The following is a 19,397-nucleotide window of genomic DNA, read 5'->3' as shown; positions in this document are numbered from 1 at the left end:
ATATCTATATATATATTTATATATATATATATATTGTATTTACTTTGCCACCATGGCCTTTTTTTGCCTTTACCTCCCTTATCTCACCTTATTTGCTCACATTGTATATAGACTTATTTTTTACTGTATTATTGACTGTATGTTTGTTTTACTCCATGTGTAACTCTGTGTTGATGTATGTGTCGAACTGCTTCGCTTTATCTTGGCCAGGTCGCAATTGTAAATGAGAACTTGTTCTCAACTTGCCTACCTGGACATATAATTTAAAATAAAAATAAATAAAATAGCTGCAAAAAGTATTGACTTTGACGGGTGAATAGTTATGCATGTTCTGTTTTTTTGTCTTATTTGTTTTGTTTCACACCAAAAAATATTTAGCATCTTCAAAGTGGTAGGCATGTTGTGTAAATCAAATGATTACAAACGCCCCCCAAAATAAATTTCAATTCCAGGTTGTAAGGCAACAAAATAGGGGAAATGCCAAGTGGAGTGAATATTTTCGCAAGCCACTATCTCTGAGAGCATACTGCTTCAGTCACCCCTGCATAGGCATGTGTGACTCTTCAGGACCGTCACTATCAGATTATTTCTTCGGACTATATTGTTAGTCGTTGTCGTCGTGTATTGTAATTGCTGTATTTTTTTTTTCTTCTTGTATTTTCTTCAGCTGAAGAGCCCTTCCTAATTCTGGCCGACCATCATGACATCAGGAAAATAAGCACGGATGGATCCAATTACACTCCTTTAAAACAGGTAAGACACACAAAGAGAAGTGTTCCTTTTTTTGAACCAGCTCAATATTTAAGGATGGGTTTCTTATGCACAGAATCATTTTATTGATCATCTCACTTGAGTACATTGAGCATATCCTTATATGTCCTTTATGTCTCTCCCCAACCAATTATGCAAAGCAATTGCTCTATATGTAATGAGGTATTTTGTTTGTAACAACAGTGCAACATGTACCTTATGACTGTGTCCCGCAGGGCCTCAGTAACATTATAGCAGTGGACTTTGACTACAGGAAGGAGTTGATTTACTGGATAGACTCGAGCTCTCCTGCCCTAAACCAACGGAGGATAAACAGAATGCGACTGAATGGGAGCGACCTGAAGGTACAGTAGAGTACCGGCTGATACATCAGGTTTGGGGTGAATTGGAATTGAAGTTATTCAATTCAGGAAGTGAACAGATTCCAATTCAACAATTGAAAAAAAGGGCATCTCTTTTCAATGACTTCTCAAAAAAAACGGAAGAGGAGTGTAACGTCTGCTTCCAACGCACACTCTCAAACACGTAAATCCCCTGAACGCAGCTCACTTTCCAGCTCACTTTCCAGCTCACACTCTCAAACACGTAAATCCCCTGAACGCAGCTCACTTTCCAGCTCACTTTCCAGCTCACACTCTCAAACACCTAGATCCCCTGAACGCAGCTCACTTTCCAGCTCACACTCTCAAACACCTAGATCCCCTGAACACAGCTCACTTTCCAGCTCACTTTCCAGCTCACACTCTCAAACACCTAGATCCCCTGAACGCATCTCACTCTCCAGATCCCAATCACCTGAATTCTGATCACCTGTTCACACACCTGCATGTCATTATCACACACTATTTAGTTCAGTTCTTTGCACCCCATCCCTGTGAGGTATTGTTTGTTTTGTGACATGTCTTTCGGAGCGCTGTGTTTCCCTGTGATTTACTCCTCCCGTGTATGATAGTTTTTACCCGCCTCACTAACGACGCCTTTTGTCTATTCCCTACCTGTACTTTAGCCTATCGGATTTCCTGTTATCAACCTATTGCCTGATCTCCCGGACTATGTTACTAACCTTTTCCCTGCCTGTACTGTTGCCTTTTTGTACCCCCTGTGTATGACCTTCTGCCTGCCCCTGGACCCAGCTACCTGCCTCCTCCTGTGGTCCTTTACAATAAACACCTGCTGCGCCCTGCGCTTGAAACCAGCTCTCTGTCTCCCATCGTGTTCATTACATGGAGAAGCTATTTATTTCAAAAGTTGACGCGTTTGTCATTTATTCAAATCACTTCCTGAATTGAGTGTCTTCAATTCAAATTGACCCCAACCGTGTTCTACATGAGCCCGAGGAAGGCGTGTGGTGAGATAGTGTTCTTGTGGTGTTAGTGGTTAATGTATGAGCCTGAGGGAAGGAGGCACTTTATCCATTTTCTCTCTCGCTCTCATTTCCCCCCCCCCCCCCCCCCACCACCAGGCAAGATTACACTGTTAGAGATGAGACGTTGAGAAGGTCTATAGGTGCTTTATATATCTAGAATTAAACACCCTGGCTGTGCAGCGGTTTAAATGTGACTAAAGGTGACAGTCTTCCCCGGCTGAAGGTTGAGCCGAGGCACATGAAACATTTATTCTATAGGAGTGATTATGGCCATGTCGCGCCTAATGCACAATGAGATTTTAACGCATTCCATTGTCATACAACGTACAGTATAGTGTGGATAATTCCTTAGACACACCTTCTTCGTAAAAAGGTTGTTTTCATTACACCTCGGACATACTTTATTGTTTTGGACCTAACCCCCCCCCCCCCCCGTTAATAATTCACCGCATGATGTAGTTGATGGCGTACATGAGTATTAGTTTACGGTGTTTGGCACAGAACAATGGCTGTTGGTTTAGGTTCAGCTGTATTTTATGAAATGTTTTGTTTTTGTCATATCTATGACAATATCATCATACTGTTATGACGAACGGTTCAAAAAGTGTTACTGAACCCTGTTATGATCATGTTATGTACCATAGATACAGTACAGAATGTGCTTCCTTTTCTGGGGGGGGGGGGGATTTTGCACTCCTAAATCAGTGACATTGGCACACAGAGGAAGATCTCTGACTCAGTATCTCAACGTCAATGATCGTATCAGTGTGCATGTATTTGCGTCCTTGAACATGGCTGGTCTCCTATCATGGCTCCCCATTTAGCTTTTCAAAGGCCAGGGTCAGAGTCTGGGTGACGTTAGAGTGCCAACAGAACCTGAGTACCTAAGGGGGCTCCCCTTGGCTCGTTATCATTAATACAGGGATAATGACTCATTATAGCTTTACTGCACCCAGGATCACTCCCGTCTGAGTCGTACTTTAGCTCACTGCTGCCGAAACGCTTCAGAGTAGAGACCGTTTCTGTAGTTATTAGACCAATGTAATCACTATAATGAAGATATTAGAACTGTTGCAGTGCAGACCCATAGAAGGCTGTTATGAGTTGTTAGGGCTTTTCACACTATCTTCTTAATTGTGGACAAAATCACTCCAGGGCTAGCTTACCTTCCATTCACACGATCAACTGTTAACCCCGGGGTAACTAAACCCAACTGTTTGGGTTAGAATGTGAGGGCTCCACGAAACAGGTTACAGTGATTTTCTGATTCATCTTGAGTTGCTTTCTGATTCATCTTAAGTTTCTTTCTGATTCATCTTGAGTTGCTTTCTGATTCATCTTGAGTTGCTTTCTGATTCATCTTGAGTTGCTTTCTGATTCCTCTTGAGTTGCTTTAAAGGCCCGGTGCAGTCGGAAACATGATTTCCCTGTGTTTTATATATACTTCCACACTATGAGGTTGGAATAATACTGTGAAATTGGGAAAATGATGATGTCCTTTTGGGTAACAGCTGTTTGAAAAGACTGCCTGATTTTGTCGGTCTGTTTTGGTGGGATGGAGATTTGGCCTGTCACGGTGACATCACCAGGCCGTTAAATTGGTTAATAGACCAAAAAGAAAGAGATTTCCAAACTCCCCACTGACAGCTCGCAGCCAGTCTTGCTTGAGAAATTGCTCTTTGCGAAGATTTCCCCCTCCAAAAAAATTTGACAAATTTAATTGAAAACAGTCACATTAAGGTACTTAGTTGTTACTCAGAAATGATTTGATATTGAGATAAAAATGTCCCTACCTGTTTCCTCTCCTCTAACCCACAGGTAATCCACAGGACGTCCACCCCCAGTGCTCTAGCCGTGGACTGGATAGGTAAGAACCTGTACTGGTGCGACATAAGGAAGAAGAGTCTGGAGGTGTCCAAGGCTAACGGACTCTATCCTGTGGTACTGGTCAGCACTGGTCTGGACAACCCTACTGACCTGGCTCTGGATGCAGACACTGGGCATGTACAACTCTCCATCTTCTCCATCTGTCTTTACATCATGCTACGTGCTACTATCTGTCACAGTATCATCTGGAGAGAATGAATCCAGAACAAGATTTAGCTATGTCTGTCGAGAGAAACCACAGACTGTCAAAAGAAATACCAGCTAATCAGTTTGTTACTGTGTAAGTGTACCTATGCCGTTTTTGTTTCTGAGGCAGCCAACTTTCTGCTCAGGCTTTTTGAAGTCTAGTACTCATTTTGATGCAGAGTTCGATATCTCACGTAAACTACTCCATAACGAGAAGTAAACACAGTTAGATTTACATGATTTGTGTCATTTAGCGACTTACAGTTGGTGCATTAACCTTAAGATGGCTATGTGAGACAACCACAATTCACAGTTCACATAGCCCATTTGACCAACGGAGTGGTAGCCTAAGGTATCTAGCTGAAAACTGTATTCATTCCTCTGTAGTTACGTGTTCTGGATCGACAGTGGAGAGCATCCCCATATTGGGAGGATAGGTTTGGACGGCAGCAGCCGGACGGTGATCAGCGACACAGACATGTTCAGCCCTGCGGCTCTCGCCATCGACTACACAGCAAAAAGACTTTACTGGGCTGACTCGCATCAAATTCTCTTCTCAAACATGGACGGTTCAAAAAGACACAAAGGTAAGGGACAGTGAATTGAGTATTGCCCTTGGTCTTGGTCTCTCTCTCTTGCTCTCTGTCTGTCTGTCTGTCCCTGTCTGTCCCTGTCTGTCTGTCTGTCTACTGTATCTATCTCTCAACTCTCAACATTTGATCTCAATTGGCTTTGCAAATAATAATTTGTGCCTATTTAAGGTCAGTTTGTCATTGACATTGTCATCTATCACCCCAGTGTTTAATTTGCCATACTGTAATAATTTTGCCACTATATACCTATTTATTGCCCCACCCCCCTTATCCTACCTCATTTGCACACACTGTATATAGACTTTCTCTATTGTGTTATTGACTGTATGTTTGTTTATTCCATGTGTAACTCTGTGTTGTTGTTTGTGTCGCACTGCTTTGCTTTATATTGGCCAGGTCGCAGTTGTAAATGAGAACTTGTTCTCAACTAGCCTACCTGGTTAAATACAGATGAAATAAATAAATACAAATAAAATTGAGTGTACTTTTTCAGACTTTCGATAAAAACCTTGACATTACTGTGAAGCGGTTTGTTCGTGATTGATTCAACTCCATAGAAACCGAGCATGAGCCAAGTCATTAATATGCCTGTTTCATACACTTCAAAACAAGGTGTTAATTGAAATGAGTCGCTATCTATCTCTGGCATTCAACCTGTGAGAAATGAGATAAATGTTTTTCTCACCTTTTTTTGAGTTATTCATTTGGTCGAACACAATTTTCCCCCAATACTATTTGGTTCACAAACAAAACATGTTATTAAACAAGGCTTAAAAACCTCTTAAGGATCCGACCCTTTTCATAAATTTTTGCCTAAAATGGCATACCCAAGTCTAACTGCCTGTAGTTCAGGCCCTGAAGCAAGGATATGCATATTCTTGATACCATTTGAAAGGAAACACTTTGAAGTTTGTGGATATTTGAAATTAATGTAGGTGAATATAACACATTCAATCTGGTAAACGATATAACAAAGAAAAACGCATGCATTTTATTGTATTTTTTTTAATACATTTTCAAGTTCATAATTGTGCACTCTCCTCAAACAGTAGCATGGTAATCTTTCACTGAAATAACTACTGTGAATTGGACAGTGCAGTTAGATTAACAAGAATTTAAGCTTTCTGCCCATATCAGATATGTCTATCCTGGGAAATGTTCATGTTACTTACAACCTCATGCCAGTCACATTAGACATTAGCCTACGTTAGCTTAACCGTCCCGTGAGGAGAACACCGATCCCGTAGAGGTTAATTAAAGTGAAGTCACGACATTCTCAACGTATTTTTATTATTCATTTAATTTCAGTTTTTCATCTTCAACAGCCAGTTTGTGATTAGCTGTAGTACTTATAGTCTACTCCGTGCTCTACTAAGCCATGCTGACAGACAGACAGACAGTCCATTTAGTCACGTCTTTACTTCTCTTTGCCTGCAATAAAACACCACAGAGCCTGGCAGCTTGTCACAGCAATTATTCAGGACGAGCTGTGTGTGTGTGTGTGTGTGTGTGTGTGTGTGTGTGTGTGTGTGTGTGTGTGTGTGTGTGTGTGTGTGTGTGTGTGTGTGTGTGTGTGTGTGTGTGTGTGTGTGTGTGTGTGTGTGTTCAGCAGATTCCTCCTAAAGCAGTATCAGATGGACGTAATGTAGAAGTGGCATGTTAATCCATTGTGTGTGTGTGTGTGCGTGCGTGCGTGTGTGTTCACGCGTGCATGTGTGTGTGATCTGGCTGTATTCCAGACTCTGATTAATCAGTGTGTGTTCCATTCCAGTGCCTAGTCGAGACATCCGGGAGGTGACGGCGCTGACTCTGTTTGAGGATGTCATCTATTGGACGGATGAGAAGTCCAAGTCGCTGAACCGGGCCCACAAGACCTCCGGGGCTCAGGGAGCAGAGCTCCTCAGATACTGGAGAGCCATCCACAACATCAAGGTTTACCACCCTCTCCGCCAACCCGACGGTAATTGTCTAGACACTCGGTGTGTGTCTGCATGCCTTTGAGAGCGAGAGAGAGAGGTGTTTCTTTTTAATTGTAATGAGCAAATGTGCCCTCAGACTAATGATGCTGACAGCAGAGGGGAAAGGGCTCTAGCTGTGGATGTTGGTTTTACCCTCCCTTTCTTCGTTGCAGTGCCCAAACACCAGTGTCAGGTGACTAACGGAGGCTGCAGTCACCTGTGCCTCCTCTCCCCCGGGGGAGGTTACAGGTGTGCCTGCCCCACCCACTTCTACCTGGCTGCAGACAACAAGACCTGCCTTTCCAACTGCACAGCCAGCCAGGTCAGTGGCCTTTTTCTCCTACTGCTTACAGAAATATTTGACCTTTTACTCATTCAGCAGACGCTGTTATCCAGAGCGACTTACAGTTAGTGAATTCATCTTAAGGTAGCTAGGTGGGACAACTACATTTCACAGTCATAGTAAGTGAATATTTCCTTGGTAATAATTAGAGGAGTGCTTATATTTGACATGTTACACACTCGGACTTTAGTACTTGTAGATTCAAGTAAGGGACTTTAGTGTCCCAAAATCTTCCTGAATGATGATGAAATCTGAAGCTACTGTTGTTGTGTCCTATAGTTCCGCTGTGGGACAGATGAGTGCATCCCCTTCTGGTGGAAGTGTGACACGGTGGACGACTGTGGGGACGGGTCGGACGAGCCTCCAGACTGCCGTGAGTCACCATCAACACACAGACACATACACTTGACAAGGTCTCAGTAAGAGTTGTCACATTTTCTGTACACACCAAAAAAAAAAAAAAAAAAAAAATTTATTTTACCAGGTAAGTTGACTGAGAACACGTTCTCATTTGCAGCAACGACCTGGGGAATAGTTACAGGGGAGAGGAGGGGGATGAATGAGCCAATTGTAAACTGGGAATTATTAGGTGACCATGATGGTTTGAGGGCCAGATTGGGAATTTAGCCAGGACACCGGGGTTAACACCCCTACTCTTACGATAAGTGCCATGGGATCTTTAATGACCTCAGAGAGTCAGGACACCCGTTTAACGTCCCATCCGAAAGACGGCACCCTACACAGGGCAGTGTCCCCAATCACTGCCCTGGGGCATTGGGATATTTTTTAGACCAGAGGAAAGAGTGCCTCCTACTGGCCCTCCAACACCACTTCCAGCAGCATCTGGTCTCCCATCCAGGGCCTGACCAGGACCAACCCTGCTTAGCTTCAGAAGCAAGCCAGTAGTGGTATGCAGGGTGGTATGCTGCACAATTACACAATCAATTCACAGCCCTCTAGTGGAGCAGGACACTAACTGCACAGTACAGAAGATGTTTACAACTCTTCTCCCTGGTTTTGTTCACTAGCTGCGTTTCTATGGAGTCGGTGCAATGTGTGTGTGTGTGTGTGTGTGTTTCTTTCCTCACAGCTGAGTTTAAATGCCAGCCAGGGAGGTTCCAGTGTGGGACTGGTCTCTGTGCTCTGCCTCCGTTTATCTGTGATGGGGAGAACGACTGCGGGGACAACTCTGATGAAGCCAACTGTGGTGAATTTCTTTACATTTCTGGCCGTTATTGTAAAAGATAATGCATACTCGTTACTTACCTGGTTATATAAAGTAAATAAATAAATGATGACACGATCCATCCTAGTCTGAATCCGGCCCCAAAAGTTTCCACAACTGTCAAAAACGACATTGTAGACTACCTTCGGCTGAGGATAACACCTTTGTTCATACCTTCTACAGAATCCTACATCTGTCTGTCTGGACAGTTCAAATGCAGGAAGCGTCAGAAGTGCGTCCCACTGAACCTGCGCTGTAACGGACAGGACGACTGTGGAGACGGAGAGGACGAGACAGACTGCCGTAAGAATCAAATCGTCTGTAGATAGATGGATCTCTATAGACGCGGTCTTAAAGAACAGGCTGACTACGTGAGGAAAGTTTGACAGCGCTGTACTTTTTGCCGGGGGATTTCAATTTCACTTGGCCATGAAAAAATGAGCCTCTGCAAGATTTAGATAATAAAGTATTGAAAAGGCTTTTAGTTGTTAGCACTCTGGTCATTTCTTTAGCGGGAGAGACGACCCTTTGACGAATGAGAAAAAGAACAGAACAGTCGAGAGAAACTCATACTCTGAACAGACAGACTCTGTGACTTCCCCTCTGATCTTCAACTCTTGGTCAATGATTCACCCTGTTAACAATTCTCTTTGGATTATAAGAAAGCCCCCAGCCTTCTATGTTCATACTGCCATACCTGGTTAATTCTGTTCATAGACACAAGGAAGGTCCATTATTAATAAAAGCCACATGTCCTTGTTATAATAAGAAAAGGATGTGTGTTTCCTTTCAGTTGACCTCGTTTGACCTCACTGTGGCTGTTGATTGGAGTTTCATCCCCTGCTTGTTATCCCTCTCTCTTGACATTTTAAAGTTCTGAACTTCTGCGTGCTTCTTTCACTTGTCTGAAATTTACAGCACCAGGTAAAGGTTATGAGACAATTCCTCATGTCTGTGAGAGAGACAGAGAGAGGATCTTAGTAAGTACCTGTAATCACACCTGTCTGGTTGTCATCATGAATCAAAGTGACAGCTCTAAGACACACTGGAGCAAGGTCTCAAGACACACACACACACATACATACACACCATCCATGAACGCCTTGTTAGATCACAGTGGTGGGTTAATGACTCGTCTCAGAGCTCCAGCCCTAGAAGCAGTCTAATCTCCTTCCCTTCCCCTCCCTGCACCTCCCGAGTCTCTGGCTGCAGTCCCATTCAGCCCCAGCCTGGCTCAGTGGTAGAGCCGTGTTGCCCTGAGGCCACTAGGAACAGAGAGGAAGATACTGGTAATTGCACCAGCAGGGGGTTGAGCAACGCTGGTAGGCTGGGGGAAGGTGGAGCTGGGTGGGGGAGGGTGTGAGGGGGGGGGGGGGGGGGGGGGGCTGCGGGTTGGCTGGCGAAATGTACAGCACCAAGTAAAGTGTTTCTCTGTAGGCTCTGTTTCTACAAACCTAACACAAGTGTAAATCTATGGCTGGCGATAGAGCTATAGGTATGGGGGGGGGGAGGGGTCAGAAATATTTGTTGCTATTTTCACAACCAGATTTATGAGTGCAGTGGCTGGCGGTGGCGTGGAAGGGCTGGGTTTTACTAAATAAACAAGAAGAAGGTGTATCAAGACTTGACCTCTCAATGGCCAATCAGAACATGCTCCATGGCTAAATATGTGGTTGCTTCAAGTTGTCGAGAGCTTGGGACTATAAAGTTATATCTGCAAAAATATGATTCTGAGATGATTGGCAGTAGAATTCCAAACCCTCATTGGCTTGAATGGTGTCAACAATTTGTATCTTGTATTCTTTTTAACTTAACAACATGATTTAGGATATTTATGGTACTATATAGGTAGAGAACATTGAACAGAACAAGGCCACGTGAATAACAAAATGTTGACAACAATACAGATAGAACGTTATAGTCCCAAGCTCACATTGTGTATTTATGGTATTTTATGTATTGCGTGGTAATCAACTCTATCATAGCCTAGTTTGTTAAATAGCCTACAGAAACAAAATAACAAAAAGTAGACCTATCCCATATTTGATAAATATGTTGAACATGTTTTGAACAGTAATTGCATGGCATCGATCTGGAAATATATTGTTAACATAGCATTTGCACTGATATAAGCCTACTGTAAAATGCATTAGCATGCCAAACGTTGTCAATAAGCAATATTAAATTCACTAATTGATAAGAGAGAGCGAGTACTTCCAATCAAATTCTCCTAAAACGAAACAACAACTGGTTTTACACAGGCTATATGTCTAAATACAGTTACAGGCACCACAATTGCTCCCCGTGGGAATATACTGTGAATTTTAGGCAACAACGTAGACTATGGAGGGTTTGATGCACATCTAAACTTTTCACAGGAGCTGGATAAAGATCCAATATAAAGAGAACGGGGGAATGTCCACTCCCAAATACAATGTATATAGCTGTAGCCTATCATTGCCGTTGATTTGGCCATAGTGACTTAGCCAAGTGAAAGGTAACAAAACAGGCAAATATAGCCTAAAAGCGGATTCAGCACCAATTCCCCGCGATTTCCCGCGGTTTTAAAGTTCCAACAGAGGAAAGTGGAAGATACATTTTTTGGCAAATGTTTTTTTTTTTTTTTTTGATAACGTGTTCTTAAACAGACTTCCTACGTTCGCTGACACCTTTCATGCAATGGGCAGAGCACATAATGAGTCCAATTGTTTCACAGAAGCTGGACAAAAATAATGTCCAAGATAAATAAAAAGGGGAATGTCTGAGTGTTCTGATAGTCATGATATTTCAATAAAGCCTTGGTGATGTACTTAAGGCCACTGTGTGCGAATCCTCTGGCAAAATCAATGTCATTACCAATTGCTTTACCGCTAAAACCAGCTTTTGGTCGGCCTTAAATATCCCTAGGTGCAGTTACTGAAATTGGCATATTGGCGCACGTTCTCAAGGACACACCTCAAATATTTCCACCCCTCCCACCTCGGCGCAAGCCAGCTGACATTACATGGGTAAATTGTCGACCCTGGCGTTAGGGCTGGAAAATGCCAGTGCGCCAGTTTTTACATGGCAAAATGAAGCGCGCGTGTTAGCGACAGAGCGAGACAGAGAGGATATTCCAGGAGCTGAGTCTCACCCAGGGTGCAGATTAGGGCAGACAGAAGGAGGTTTAGCCTGCGTCTGAGGGCTGAGGGGGATGTCTTTGTGAGACAGAGGGAGGTTTAACCAGGGCTAATCATGCTGGGAGGGCTGAGGGTTTAGAGATGCAGCTGGAGCTCTAGCCACCTCCTGTTGGGAAAGAGGAAGCTGTGCTCTGCGTGTCAGGGTACTGTGGCGTAAGGAGGGTGTGGAGGGAAAATGATTCTAATTTACTCATAATTGTACTTTCTCTATTGCTCCACACCCTAGTTTTGTATGCCACATATAACATGATTTGTGTGAATTTGATTGAAATACAATACATGTGTATTGCTATTGTTTTGGTCATTTTTGATCATTTTGGTACCTTCGGTTGCATTAGCCTACAGGTTTTGCCATTTTTATATAGACTGGTTAACTGGTCATTTTTGTATAATACGTGATGACGTTTCTTTTCATCTTTGTCCTTCAGAGTTGACATACTGTACACCTGTTTTAACTCCCTGTCTCTTCTCTCTCTCCTGTGCCATCGGTCTCCCTCCCCAGCTGAGAGTACCTGTTCTGCCAACCAGTTCCAGTGTAAGAGCTCCATGCACTGTATCTCAGCCCTGTGGGTGTGTGACGAGGACCCGGACTGTGCTGATGGATCGGACGAGGCCAACTGTGGTGAGTTCTACTGTTCTATTTCTATTGTGCTACAGTGCCTTCAGAAAGCAATCACACACCACCCTTGACTTTTTACAAGTGAATAAGAAATGAAAAACCTGAGTCATTAAGTATTCAACCACTTTGTTATGGCAAGCCTAAATAAGTTCAGGAGTAAAGATTTGCTTAACATGTCACATAAGTTGCGTGGACTCACTCTATGAAATAATAGTGTTTAACATGATATTTTTATGACTACCTCATCTCTGTACCCCACACATACAATTATCTGTAAGGTTCCACAGTCGAGTAGTGAATTTCGAACACAGATTCAACAACAAAGACCAGGGAGGTTTTCCAATCGCTCACAAAGAAGGGAACCTATGGGCAAAATAAATAAAACAAGGGGACATTGAATACCCCTTTGAGCATGATGAAGTTATTAACTACACTTTGGATGTATCAGTACAACCAGTCACTACATAGGCATCCTTCCTAACTCAGTTGCCGGAGAGGAAGGAAACCGCTCAGGGATTTTACCATGAGGCCAATGGTGACTTTAAAACAGTTACAGAATTTAATGGCTGTGATAGGAGAAAACTGAGGATGGATCAACAACATTCATCTAAATGACGAAGTGAAAAGATGGAAGATTTTCCAAAACATGCATCCTTTTTGCAATAAGGCAGTTAAGTAATACTGCATAAAATGTGGCAAAGAAATTAACTTCATGTGCTGAATACAAAGCGTTATGGGGCAAATCTAGAGCAGGTTGAGAGCTTCACGTTCCTTGGTGTCCACATCACCAAAAAACTAACATGGTCCAAGCACGCCAAGACAGTCGTGAAGAGGGCACGACAAAACCTATTCCCCCTCAGGAGACTGAAAAGATTTGGCATGCGTCCTCAGATCCTCAAAAGGTTCTACAGCTGCACCATCGAGAGCATCCTGACTGGTTTCCTCACTGCCTAGTATGGCAACTACTCGGCCTCCGACCGCAAGGCACTACAGAGGGTAGTGCGAACGGCCCAGTACATCCTGGGGCCAAGCTTCCTGCCATCCAGGACCTCTATACCAGGCGGTGTCAGAGGAAGTCCCTAAAAATTGTCAAAGACTCCAGCCACCCTAGTCATAGACTGTTCTCTCTGCTACTGCACAGCAAGCGGTCCGATAGGCTTCTAAACAGCTTCCAAGCCATAAGACTCCTGAACACCTAATCAAATGGCTACCCAGAATATTTGCATTGCCCCCCTCCTTTACACCGCTGCTACTCTCTGTTGTTATCATCTATGCATAGTCACTTTAATAACTCTACCTTCATGTACATATTATCTCAACTAACCGGTGCCCCTGCACATTGACTCTGTACTGGTACCCCCTGTATATAGTCTTGCTATTGTTATTTTACTGCTGCTCTTTAATTACTTGTTACTTTTATTTCATATTCTTATCCATATATTTTTTAAAATGCATTGTTGGTTAGGGGCTCGTAAGTAGGCATTTCACTGTAAGGTCTACACCTGTTGTATTTGGCGCATGTGACTAATAAAATGTGATTTGATTTGAAATCCAACACAACACATCACTGAGTACCACTCTTTATATTTTCAATCATGGTGGTGAATGCATCATGTTATGGGTATGCTCATCTGCAAGGACTATGGAGTTTTTTTAGGATAAAAAGAAACAGAATAGAGCTAAGCACTGGCAAAACCCTAGAGGAAAACCTAGTTCAGTCTGCTTTCCAACAGACACTGGGTGTAACAGTCCTGACCTGTTTTATGTTGTTTTTTATGTGTTTATGGTCAGGGCATGTGTTTTGGGTGGGCAGTCTATGTTATCTGTTTCTATGTTGGTTTTGGGTTACCTGGTATGGCTCTTGATTAGAGGCAGGTGGTTTGCGTTTTCCTCTAATTAAGAGTCATATTTAGGTAGGGCGTTCTCACTGTTTGTTTGTGGGTGTTTGTCTCCTGTGATGTCTTCGTCGTTGTCGATGTATTTTCACATACGGGACTGTTTGGCTGTTCGTGTGTTTTGATGTAACGTTCCTGTCCGTGAGTTTACGTTTAGTGATGTGAGTTTATGTTCAGGTTTCGTTCTACGTCGTTTTCTTGTTTTTTTGTAAAGTTTGGTAAAGTGTTTGTTTTCGTGTTGCCATCATCATCAGTTTTTCGTTTATAAATAAAAGATGGCTTATTTCCCACAAGCTGCGTTTTGGTCTGAAGATCCTTCTCTCCTCACCTCGTCCGAGGATGAGGAGAGCGACAGCCTTTACACTGGGAGATGAATTCACCTTTCAGCAGGACAATAACCTAAAACACAAGGCCAAATATACACTGGAGCTGCTTACCAAGACAACGTTGAATGTTCCTGAGTGGCCTAGTTACAGTTTTGACTTAAAATAGCTTGGAAAAGTATTTTTTTATGTCTTGCCATACAAGACATAAAAAAATGGCAAATTGACAGAGCTTGAAGATTTTTTTAAAGAATAATGTGCAAATATTGTACAATCCATGTGTCACTGCCAATGTTGATTCTAACAAAAATCAAGAACAAAATGTGGAGTAAGTCAAGGGGTATGAATACTTTCTGAAGGCAATGCATGTTATATTATATTCTAGTCTACACTCTTAGACAAAATGGTTATTCGGTTGTCCCCATAAGATAACCCTTTCTGGTTCAAGGTAGAACCCTGTTGGTGTCCATGTAGAATCACCAAAAGGGTTCTACCTGGAACCAAAATGGTTTCTTCAAAGGGTTCTCCAATGGGGACAGCCGAATAACCCTTTTAGGTTCTAGATAGCAACTTTTTTTTTCTAAGAGTGTAGTCCAGTCTAGTCTGTTGTAGCAGTTTTTGATCTCAATGGAATGGCCTCCTCTAAGGGGACATCTGTATCTCCACTTTGTGTCTCGTTGTACTATATGCAATCTTTGAGCAGCCAAACGCAAACGTGTTAAATTGAACGTGATAGATAACGTTACGCAGACATCAAATGCCATTTTTTTTTACTGATGACCACCTCATTAATGCTGACTGGTCTTTGATATGCTCATAAAGCACTTGTTAATATGGCCAGAGCCAGAGATTAGCTGGAGGAGGTTAAGTCTTTTTACTGGCTCTTCCTCTCATCAAATGGACTGCTAGGGATTGACCTTGGCATTTCCACTGCTGCCTGTGCATTTAATGGTGACATTTAGGGGGATTGAGGGGATGACAGTAAGGTCTCTCTATGATTTGAGTCGTTCTCTCTGGTTTTCAGTCGGCGTTCCATTTTTGGAATTTTCTCTATGGGTCATATTTAAAGGTTTCTTCTCGTCAAACCTGGCAGATATTAAGCACGAGAGGAGACGTACACACTAACAGCACGTATTGTATACACTTACTGGCTTTGACGTACCTTCACTGGCGAGAAGCAACGACATACGAGTCCGGGAATTCCCAGCATCCTATTTTTCTTTCTTAATCCTAGAATGTGAATATAAATCTTTCAGGCATGGGAAGGAATGTATTTAGTATTCAACTGTCTCGGTGTGCTCAGGTCAAATTTGAATTCTGTTAATGTCATACTAAGTCTGGGAATTAGCTCTCGAGCATGGTACTGTGTGGTTGTCAATTAATAATGCACTATGAATTTATCTATTCTCCCGATAGTTGGATTAAAAGTCTGATGGAGAGATGAGAGGAAATCACGTCGCTGATTTTACAGCGTTGGGACAACATGTAAAGACGGATTACTAGGTTGTCCTTTTAGAAAGAAGACGGGAAAGTTACTGTTCTCCTAGTCTTTCTTCTTGACGGTAGCAGCCGTTTGTATACAGGATGTAAAGTCGTGTCTTACTATGCGAAACATCAACACGGCTACCGTTTCAGACACTTTGCTTGTTTTGCGTCTTTATGGACTGTCATGTTGTTTCTGTGCCTAGATGAGAAGACATGCGGTCCTCATGAGTTCCGGTGCCAGAACAACAACTGTGTCCCGGAACACTGGAGGTGTGATGGACAGAGTGACTGCGGAGACAACTCAGACGAACAGAACTGCAGTAAGTCCCTCGCCTTCGGTCTCTTGTTTAGGCTGCAAGGAATGAACTTGGAATGAACTTTTGTATAATACTATAGAACTTGAATACTCCCTGACACTGTAACTAGAGCATTGTGTTTTGGGCAATCATGTGACGTAGCAAAATGTTATCCTGTATTGAAAGCCTTCTCCAGAAGTGACAACTGTACCAAAGATGAAAGCGATTGTCTGAGTATGATGCTGGATCATCTGACATGAAAAGAAAAGGGGAACGTTCAATGAAACCGCTTCAAAGGTTCAAATCCAGGTCGTGTGACATGACTCTGCAAAACAAAGCGACCTAATATAACTACCAACAAATACCTCTGCTTGGTATGATGAGGAATGTCCTGGGGAAACAGGCTTCACTGTCATGCGCCTAAAATCAATGTCGTTCCTTATTCCCTTACACCTCTCAGAGCCAGCCACCTGCCCCTCCAGGGACTTTGTGTGTGACAACGGAGAGTGCATCTCTGCTCGTTTCCGTTGTGATGGTGACAGTGACTGTGCTGATAGCTCTGATGAAAAAGGCTGTGAGACGCGCTCGTGCCCTGCGGACCAGTTCCAGTGTCTCAATCACCTCTGCATCTCCAACAAGTGGCTCTGTGACGGCCGGGAGGACTGTAAGATGGGGGAGGATGAGAGGAACTGTCAAGGACCTGGTATGAGCTCAGAGACAAACGCGCACGGACACACACACGTACACATGCACACACACACTTGATTACTTACTGTATAGCTGTTGGATAGGTGTTGCTGGCTGCGGCTGTAGGTGGGGACTTGCTTTCACTGTCTTACTCAAAGCCTACAACCATGTTAATACCGCCCTCTGTTGGAACGCATGCTTGTGTGTGTCACACACCTTGTGATTGGGGGACTGTGTGTTCGTTTGTGCTTGTTCCTGTTCGGCAACTGTTGCCGTTTTACGACGTCACCAGTAAGCATAGATACAGTTGGCTGTAGATACAGTGTCTTACATTGAAAGCTAGGAAATAACCTTTAATACCTTCAGGAACAGAGTTATTCCCGCACGTGAACCAATTCTCAGTTGACCGCAATTACAGATTTCACTCCACTGTAGTATATCCTGACATTCACCTTTTTATTTTAAGATTCGTAATCCCTTTGTGCTTCATTGCATGAGTTGAATGCATGCCAAGACTTGAACTCTTGTGGAGAAGTAAATGCAAGGCCAGAGTAGCTCCAAGGCACTTCACATCTCGAGCAGATGGTGCAATATCAGCAAGCTGGCCTTCTCTCCTGTCTGCTAACTACAGGTGTGAAATTAAAATGAGCTGTGTGTCTCTCCCACCGAGATGTCTCCCTCTGTCTCTGTCTCTGTCTCTTTCTCTCATTCTCTCTGTCTGTCTGTCTGTCTGTCTGTCAATTCAATGAATTTTGCTTTATTGGCATGACGTAACAATGTACTGTACATATTGCCAAAGCTTACTTTGGAGATTTACAATATTAACACAATTTAAATAGTAATAATCATTATTGTCAATGGGACAACAGTAACAACAATAATCAAGTGTCAAAATAACCATACACTGAACAATAACAATAAGCATAGAGGACATATGCAGGTTGATTGGTCTGTCAGACACTGTACCTCATCATATGGCAGGCATCAATGTAGTGCGCTGCCAACCCACAGCTCTCGGCGTCCTCCCCCAACAGGACGGGTAGCCTACTCTCATCAGAGAGGTCTTTGAAACCTTGAATAAGGGTTTCGAATTTGGGGAACTGACACTCTCTACATTTTTTATGTTCTTGACATTTTGTCAGGAAATGCAGCTCGGTCTCAGGTTCTGCTGTGGTGCAGTGGTTGCACAGCCTTTCCTCTACAGGGAGCCAGGTTTTCCTGTCTACCCTTCTCAATTGCAAGACTGTGCTCACTGAGCCTGTACTTTGTCAAGGTTTTTCTAAGGTTTTGATCAGTAACCATGGTCAAATAGTTTGCCACGGTGTACTGTCGATTTAGGGCCAGATAGCACTGTGTTTTGCTTTGTGCTTGTGTTTCCCTGTAAGTAATGTAGTTTGTAATTTGTTTTATTCTGATTGATTGGATGTTCTGGCCCTGAGGCTTCAGTGTATTAGTAGAACAGACTTGTGAACTCAGCCCCAGGACCAGCTGGATGAGGGGACTCTTTTCTTTGCTCAGCTCTTGGTATTGTAGGGCTTGTTAATGATATGAGAGCGGGTCACTGTATTTTAGATGTTTCCAAAACGTAATTGCTCTTTTTTGGGGTTTTATTATTAGTCGATATTGGCCTAATTCTGCCCTGCATGCATTGTTTGTAGTTTTGGAGGAGAATCTTACAGAACTCTCCATGCAGGGTTTCAATTTGTTTTTTGTCCCATTGGGTGAAATCTTGTTTTGCAAGTGGACCCCACACCTCGTTGCCATAAAGTGCAATTGGTTCAATGACACATTCAATTCGTTTTAGACAAATTTGAATAGGTATTTCAATTTTATTTTGTTTTTTAATGGCGTGGAATGCCCTGCGTGCTTTCTCTCTCGGTTCATTCACTGCCTCATTAAGGTGTACAGTTGAGCTTATTTTTTAATTTAAGTAATTGTAGTGTGTGCAGTACTCTATATATTTTGTACCAATTGAGAAATTTGGTCTAATTCCCTATGATCTCTGACTCTTCGCTCTCTCTCTCTGTCTCTCCCTCTCGCTGTCTCTCTGTATCTCTCTCTCTCTGTTTCTGTCTGTCTCTCGCTCAATTCAGTTGCTTTATTGGCATGATTTAACAATGTACATATTGCCAAAGCGTAATTTGGAAATGGAACGATTCATTAGCAACATCATTAAGATTGTCACAAACAGGAAAATCAAGGTTGTGGTTGATGGGGTTGAAAATATATAACACAAAGACGTGCAGGTTTGTTGGTCTCTCTCTCTCTCTCTCTCTCTCTCTCTCTCTCTCTCTCTCTCTCTCTCTCTCTCTCTCTCTCTCTCTCTCTCTCTCTCTCTCTCATAATAACTTGTTTTTAATATTTTAGCTGAGTACTTTCTTTATATATTCATATGGAGAGTACCTGTGGACAGCTGTGGCTGCACTTGCACTGTAAATTCCTCCAATTGGAAACGCCACACCGCGAGATGCATGAAAAAGCTTTTCCCCCCTCTCTCCCATTGAGTCCAGATGGGAATGAGACTGAATTGCTCTGATGGGTCCAAAGTGCTCCAAAACACGCTAGGAATAGCACTCAGAATGGA

General features: G+C 42.9%; 1 protein-coding gene across 7 annotated transcripts in view; it reads left to right on the top strand.

Moving 5' to 3' along the window:
• LOC129840671 (low-density lipoprotein receptor-related protein 1B-like) overlaps window positions 1–19,397 on the top strand; it is a 202,929-nt gene that overhangs the window by 140,984 nt on the left and 42,548 nt on the right. For all 7 annotated transcript variants that reach the window (XM_055908708.1, XM_055908710.1, XM_055908707.1 and 4 more), the window contains exons 57-68: window positions 668–753; window positions 987–1,115; window positions 3,956–4,137; window positions 4,598–4,797; window positions 6,575–6,763; window positions 6,935–7,083; window positions 7,384–7,477; window positions 8,195–8,311; window positions 8,513–8,632; window positions 12,011–12,130; window positions 16,034–16,150; window positions 16,587–16,829. In XM_055908708.1, the coding sequence (XP_055764683.1) occupies window positions 668–753; window positions 987–1,115; window positions 3,956–4,137; window positions 4,598–4,797; window positions 6,575–6,763; window positions 6,935–7,083; window positions 7,384–7,477; window positions 8,195–8,311; window positions 8,513–8,632; window positions 12,011–12,130; window positions 16,034–16,150; window positions 16,587–16,829 (1,746 nt within the window). The remainder of the gene's footprint in view (window positions 1–667; window positions 754–986; window positions 1,116–3,955; window positions 4,138–4,597; window positions 4,798–6,574; window positions 6,764–6,934; window positions 7,084–7,383; window positions 7,478–8,194; window positions 8,312–8,512; window positions 8,633–12,010; window positions 12,131–16,033; window positions 16,151–16,586; window positions 16,830–19,397) is intronic.

Source organism: Salvelinus fontinalis, chromosome 41, assembly GCF_029448725.1.
Source record: "Salvelinus fontinalis isolate EN_2023a chromosome 41, ASM2944872v1, whole genome shotgun sequence".
In the NCBI taxonomy this organism is placed as follows: Eukaryota; Metazoa; Chordata; class Actinopteri; order Salmoniformes; family Salmonidae; genus Salvelinus; species Salvelinus fontinalis.
This window is presented reverse-complemented; position numbering and strand designations above follow the sequence as displayed.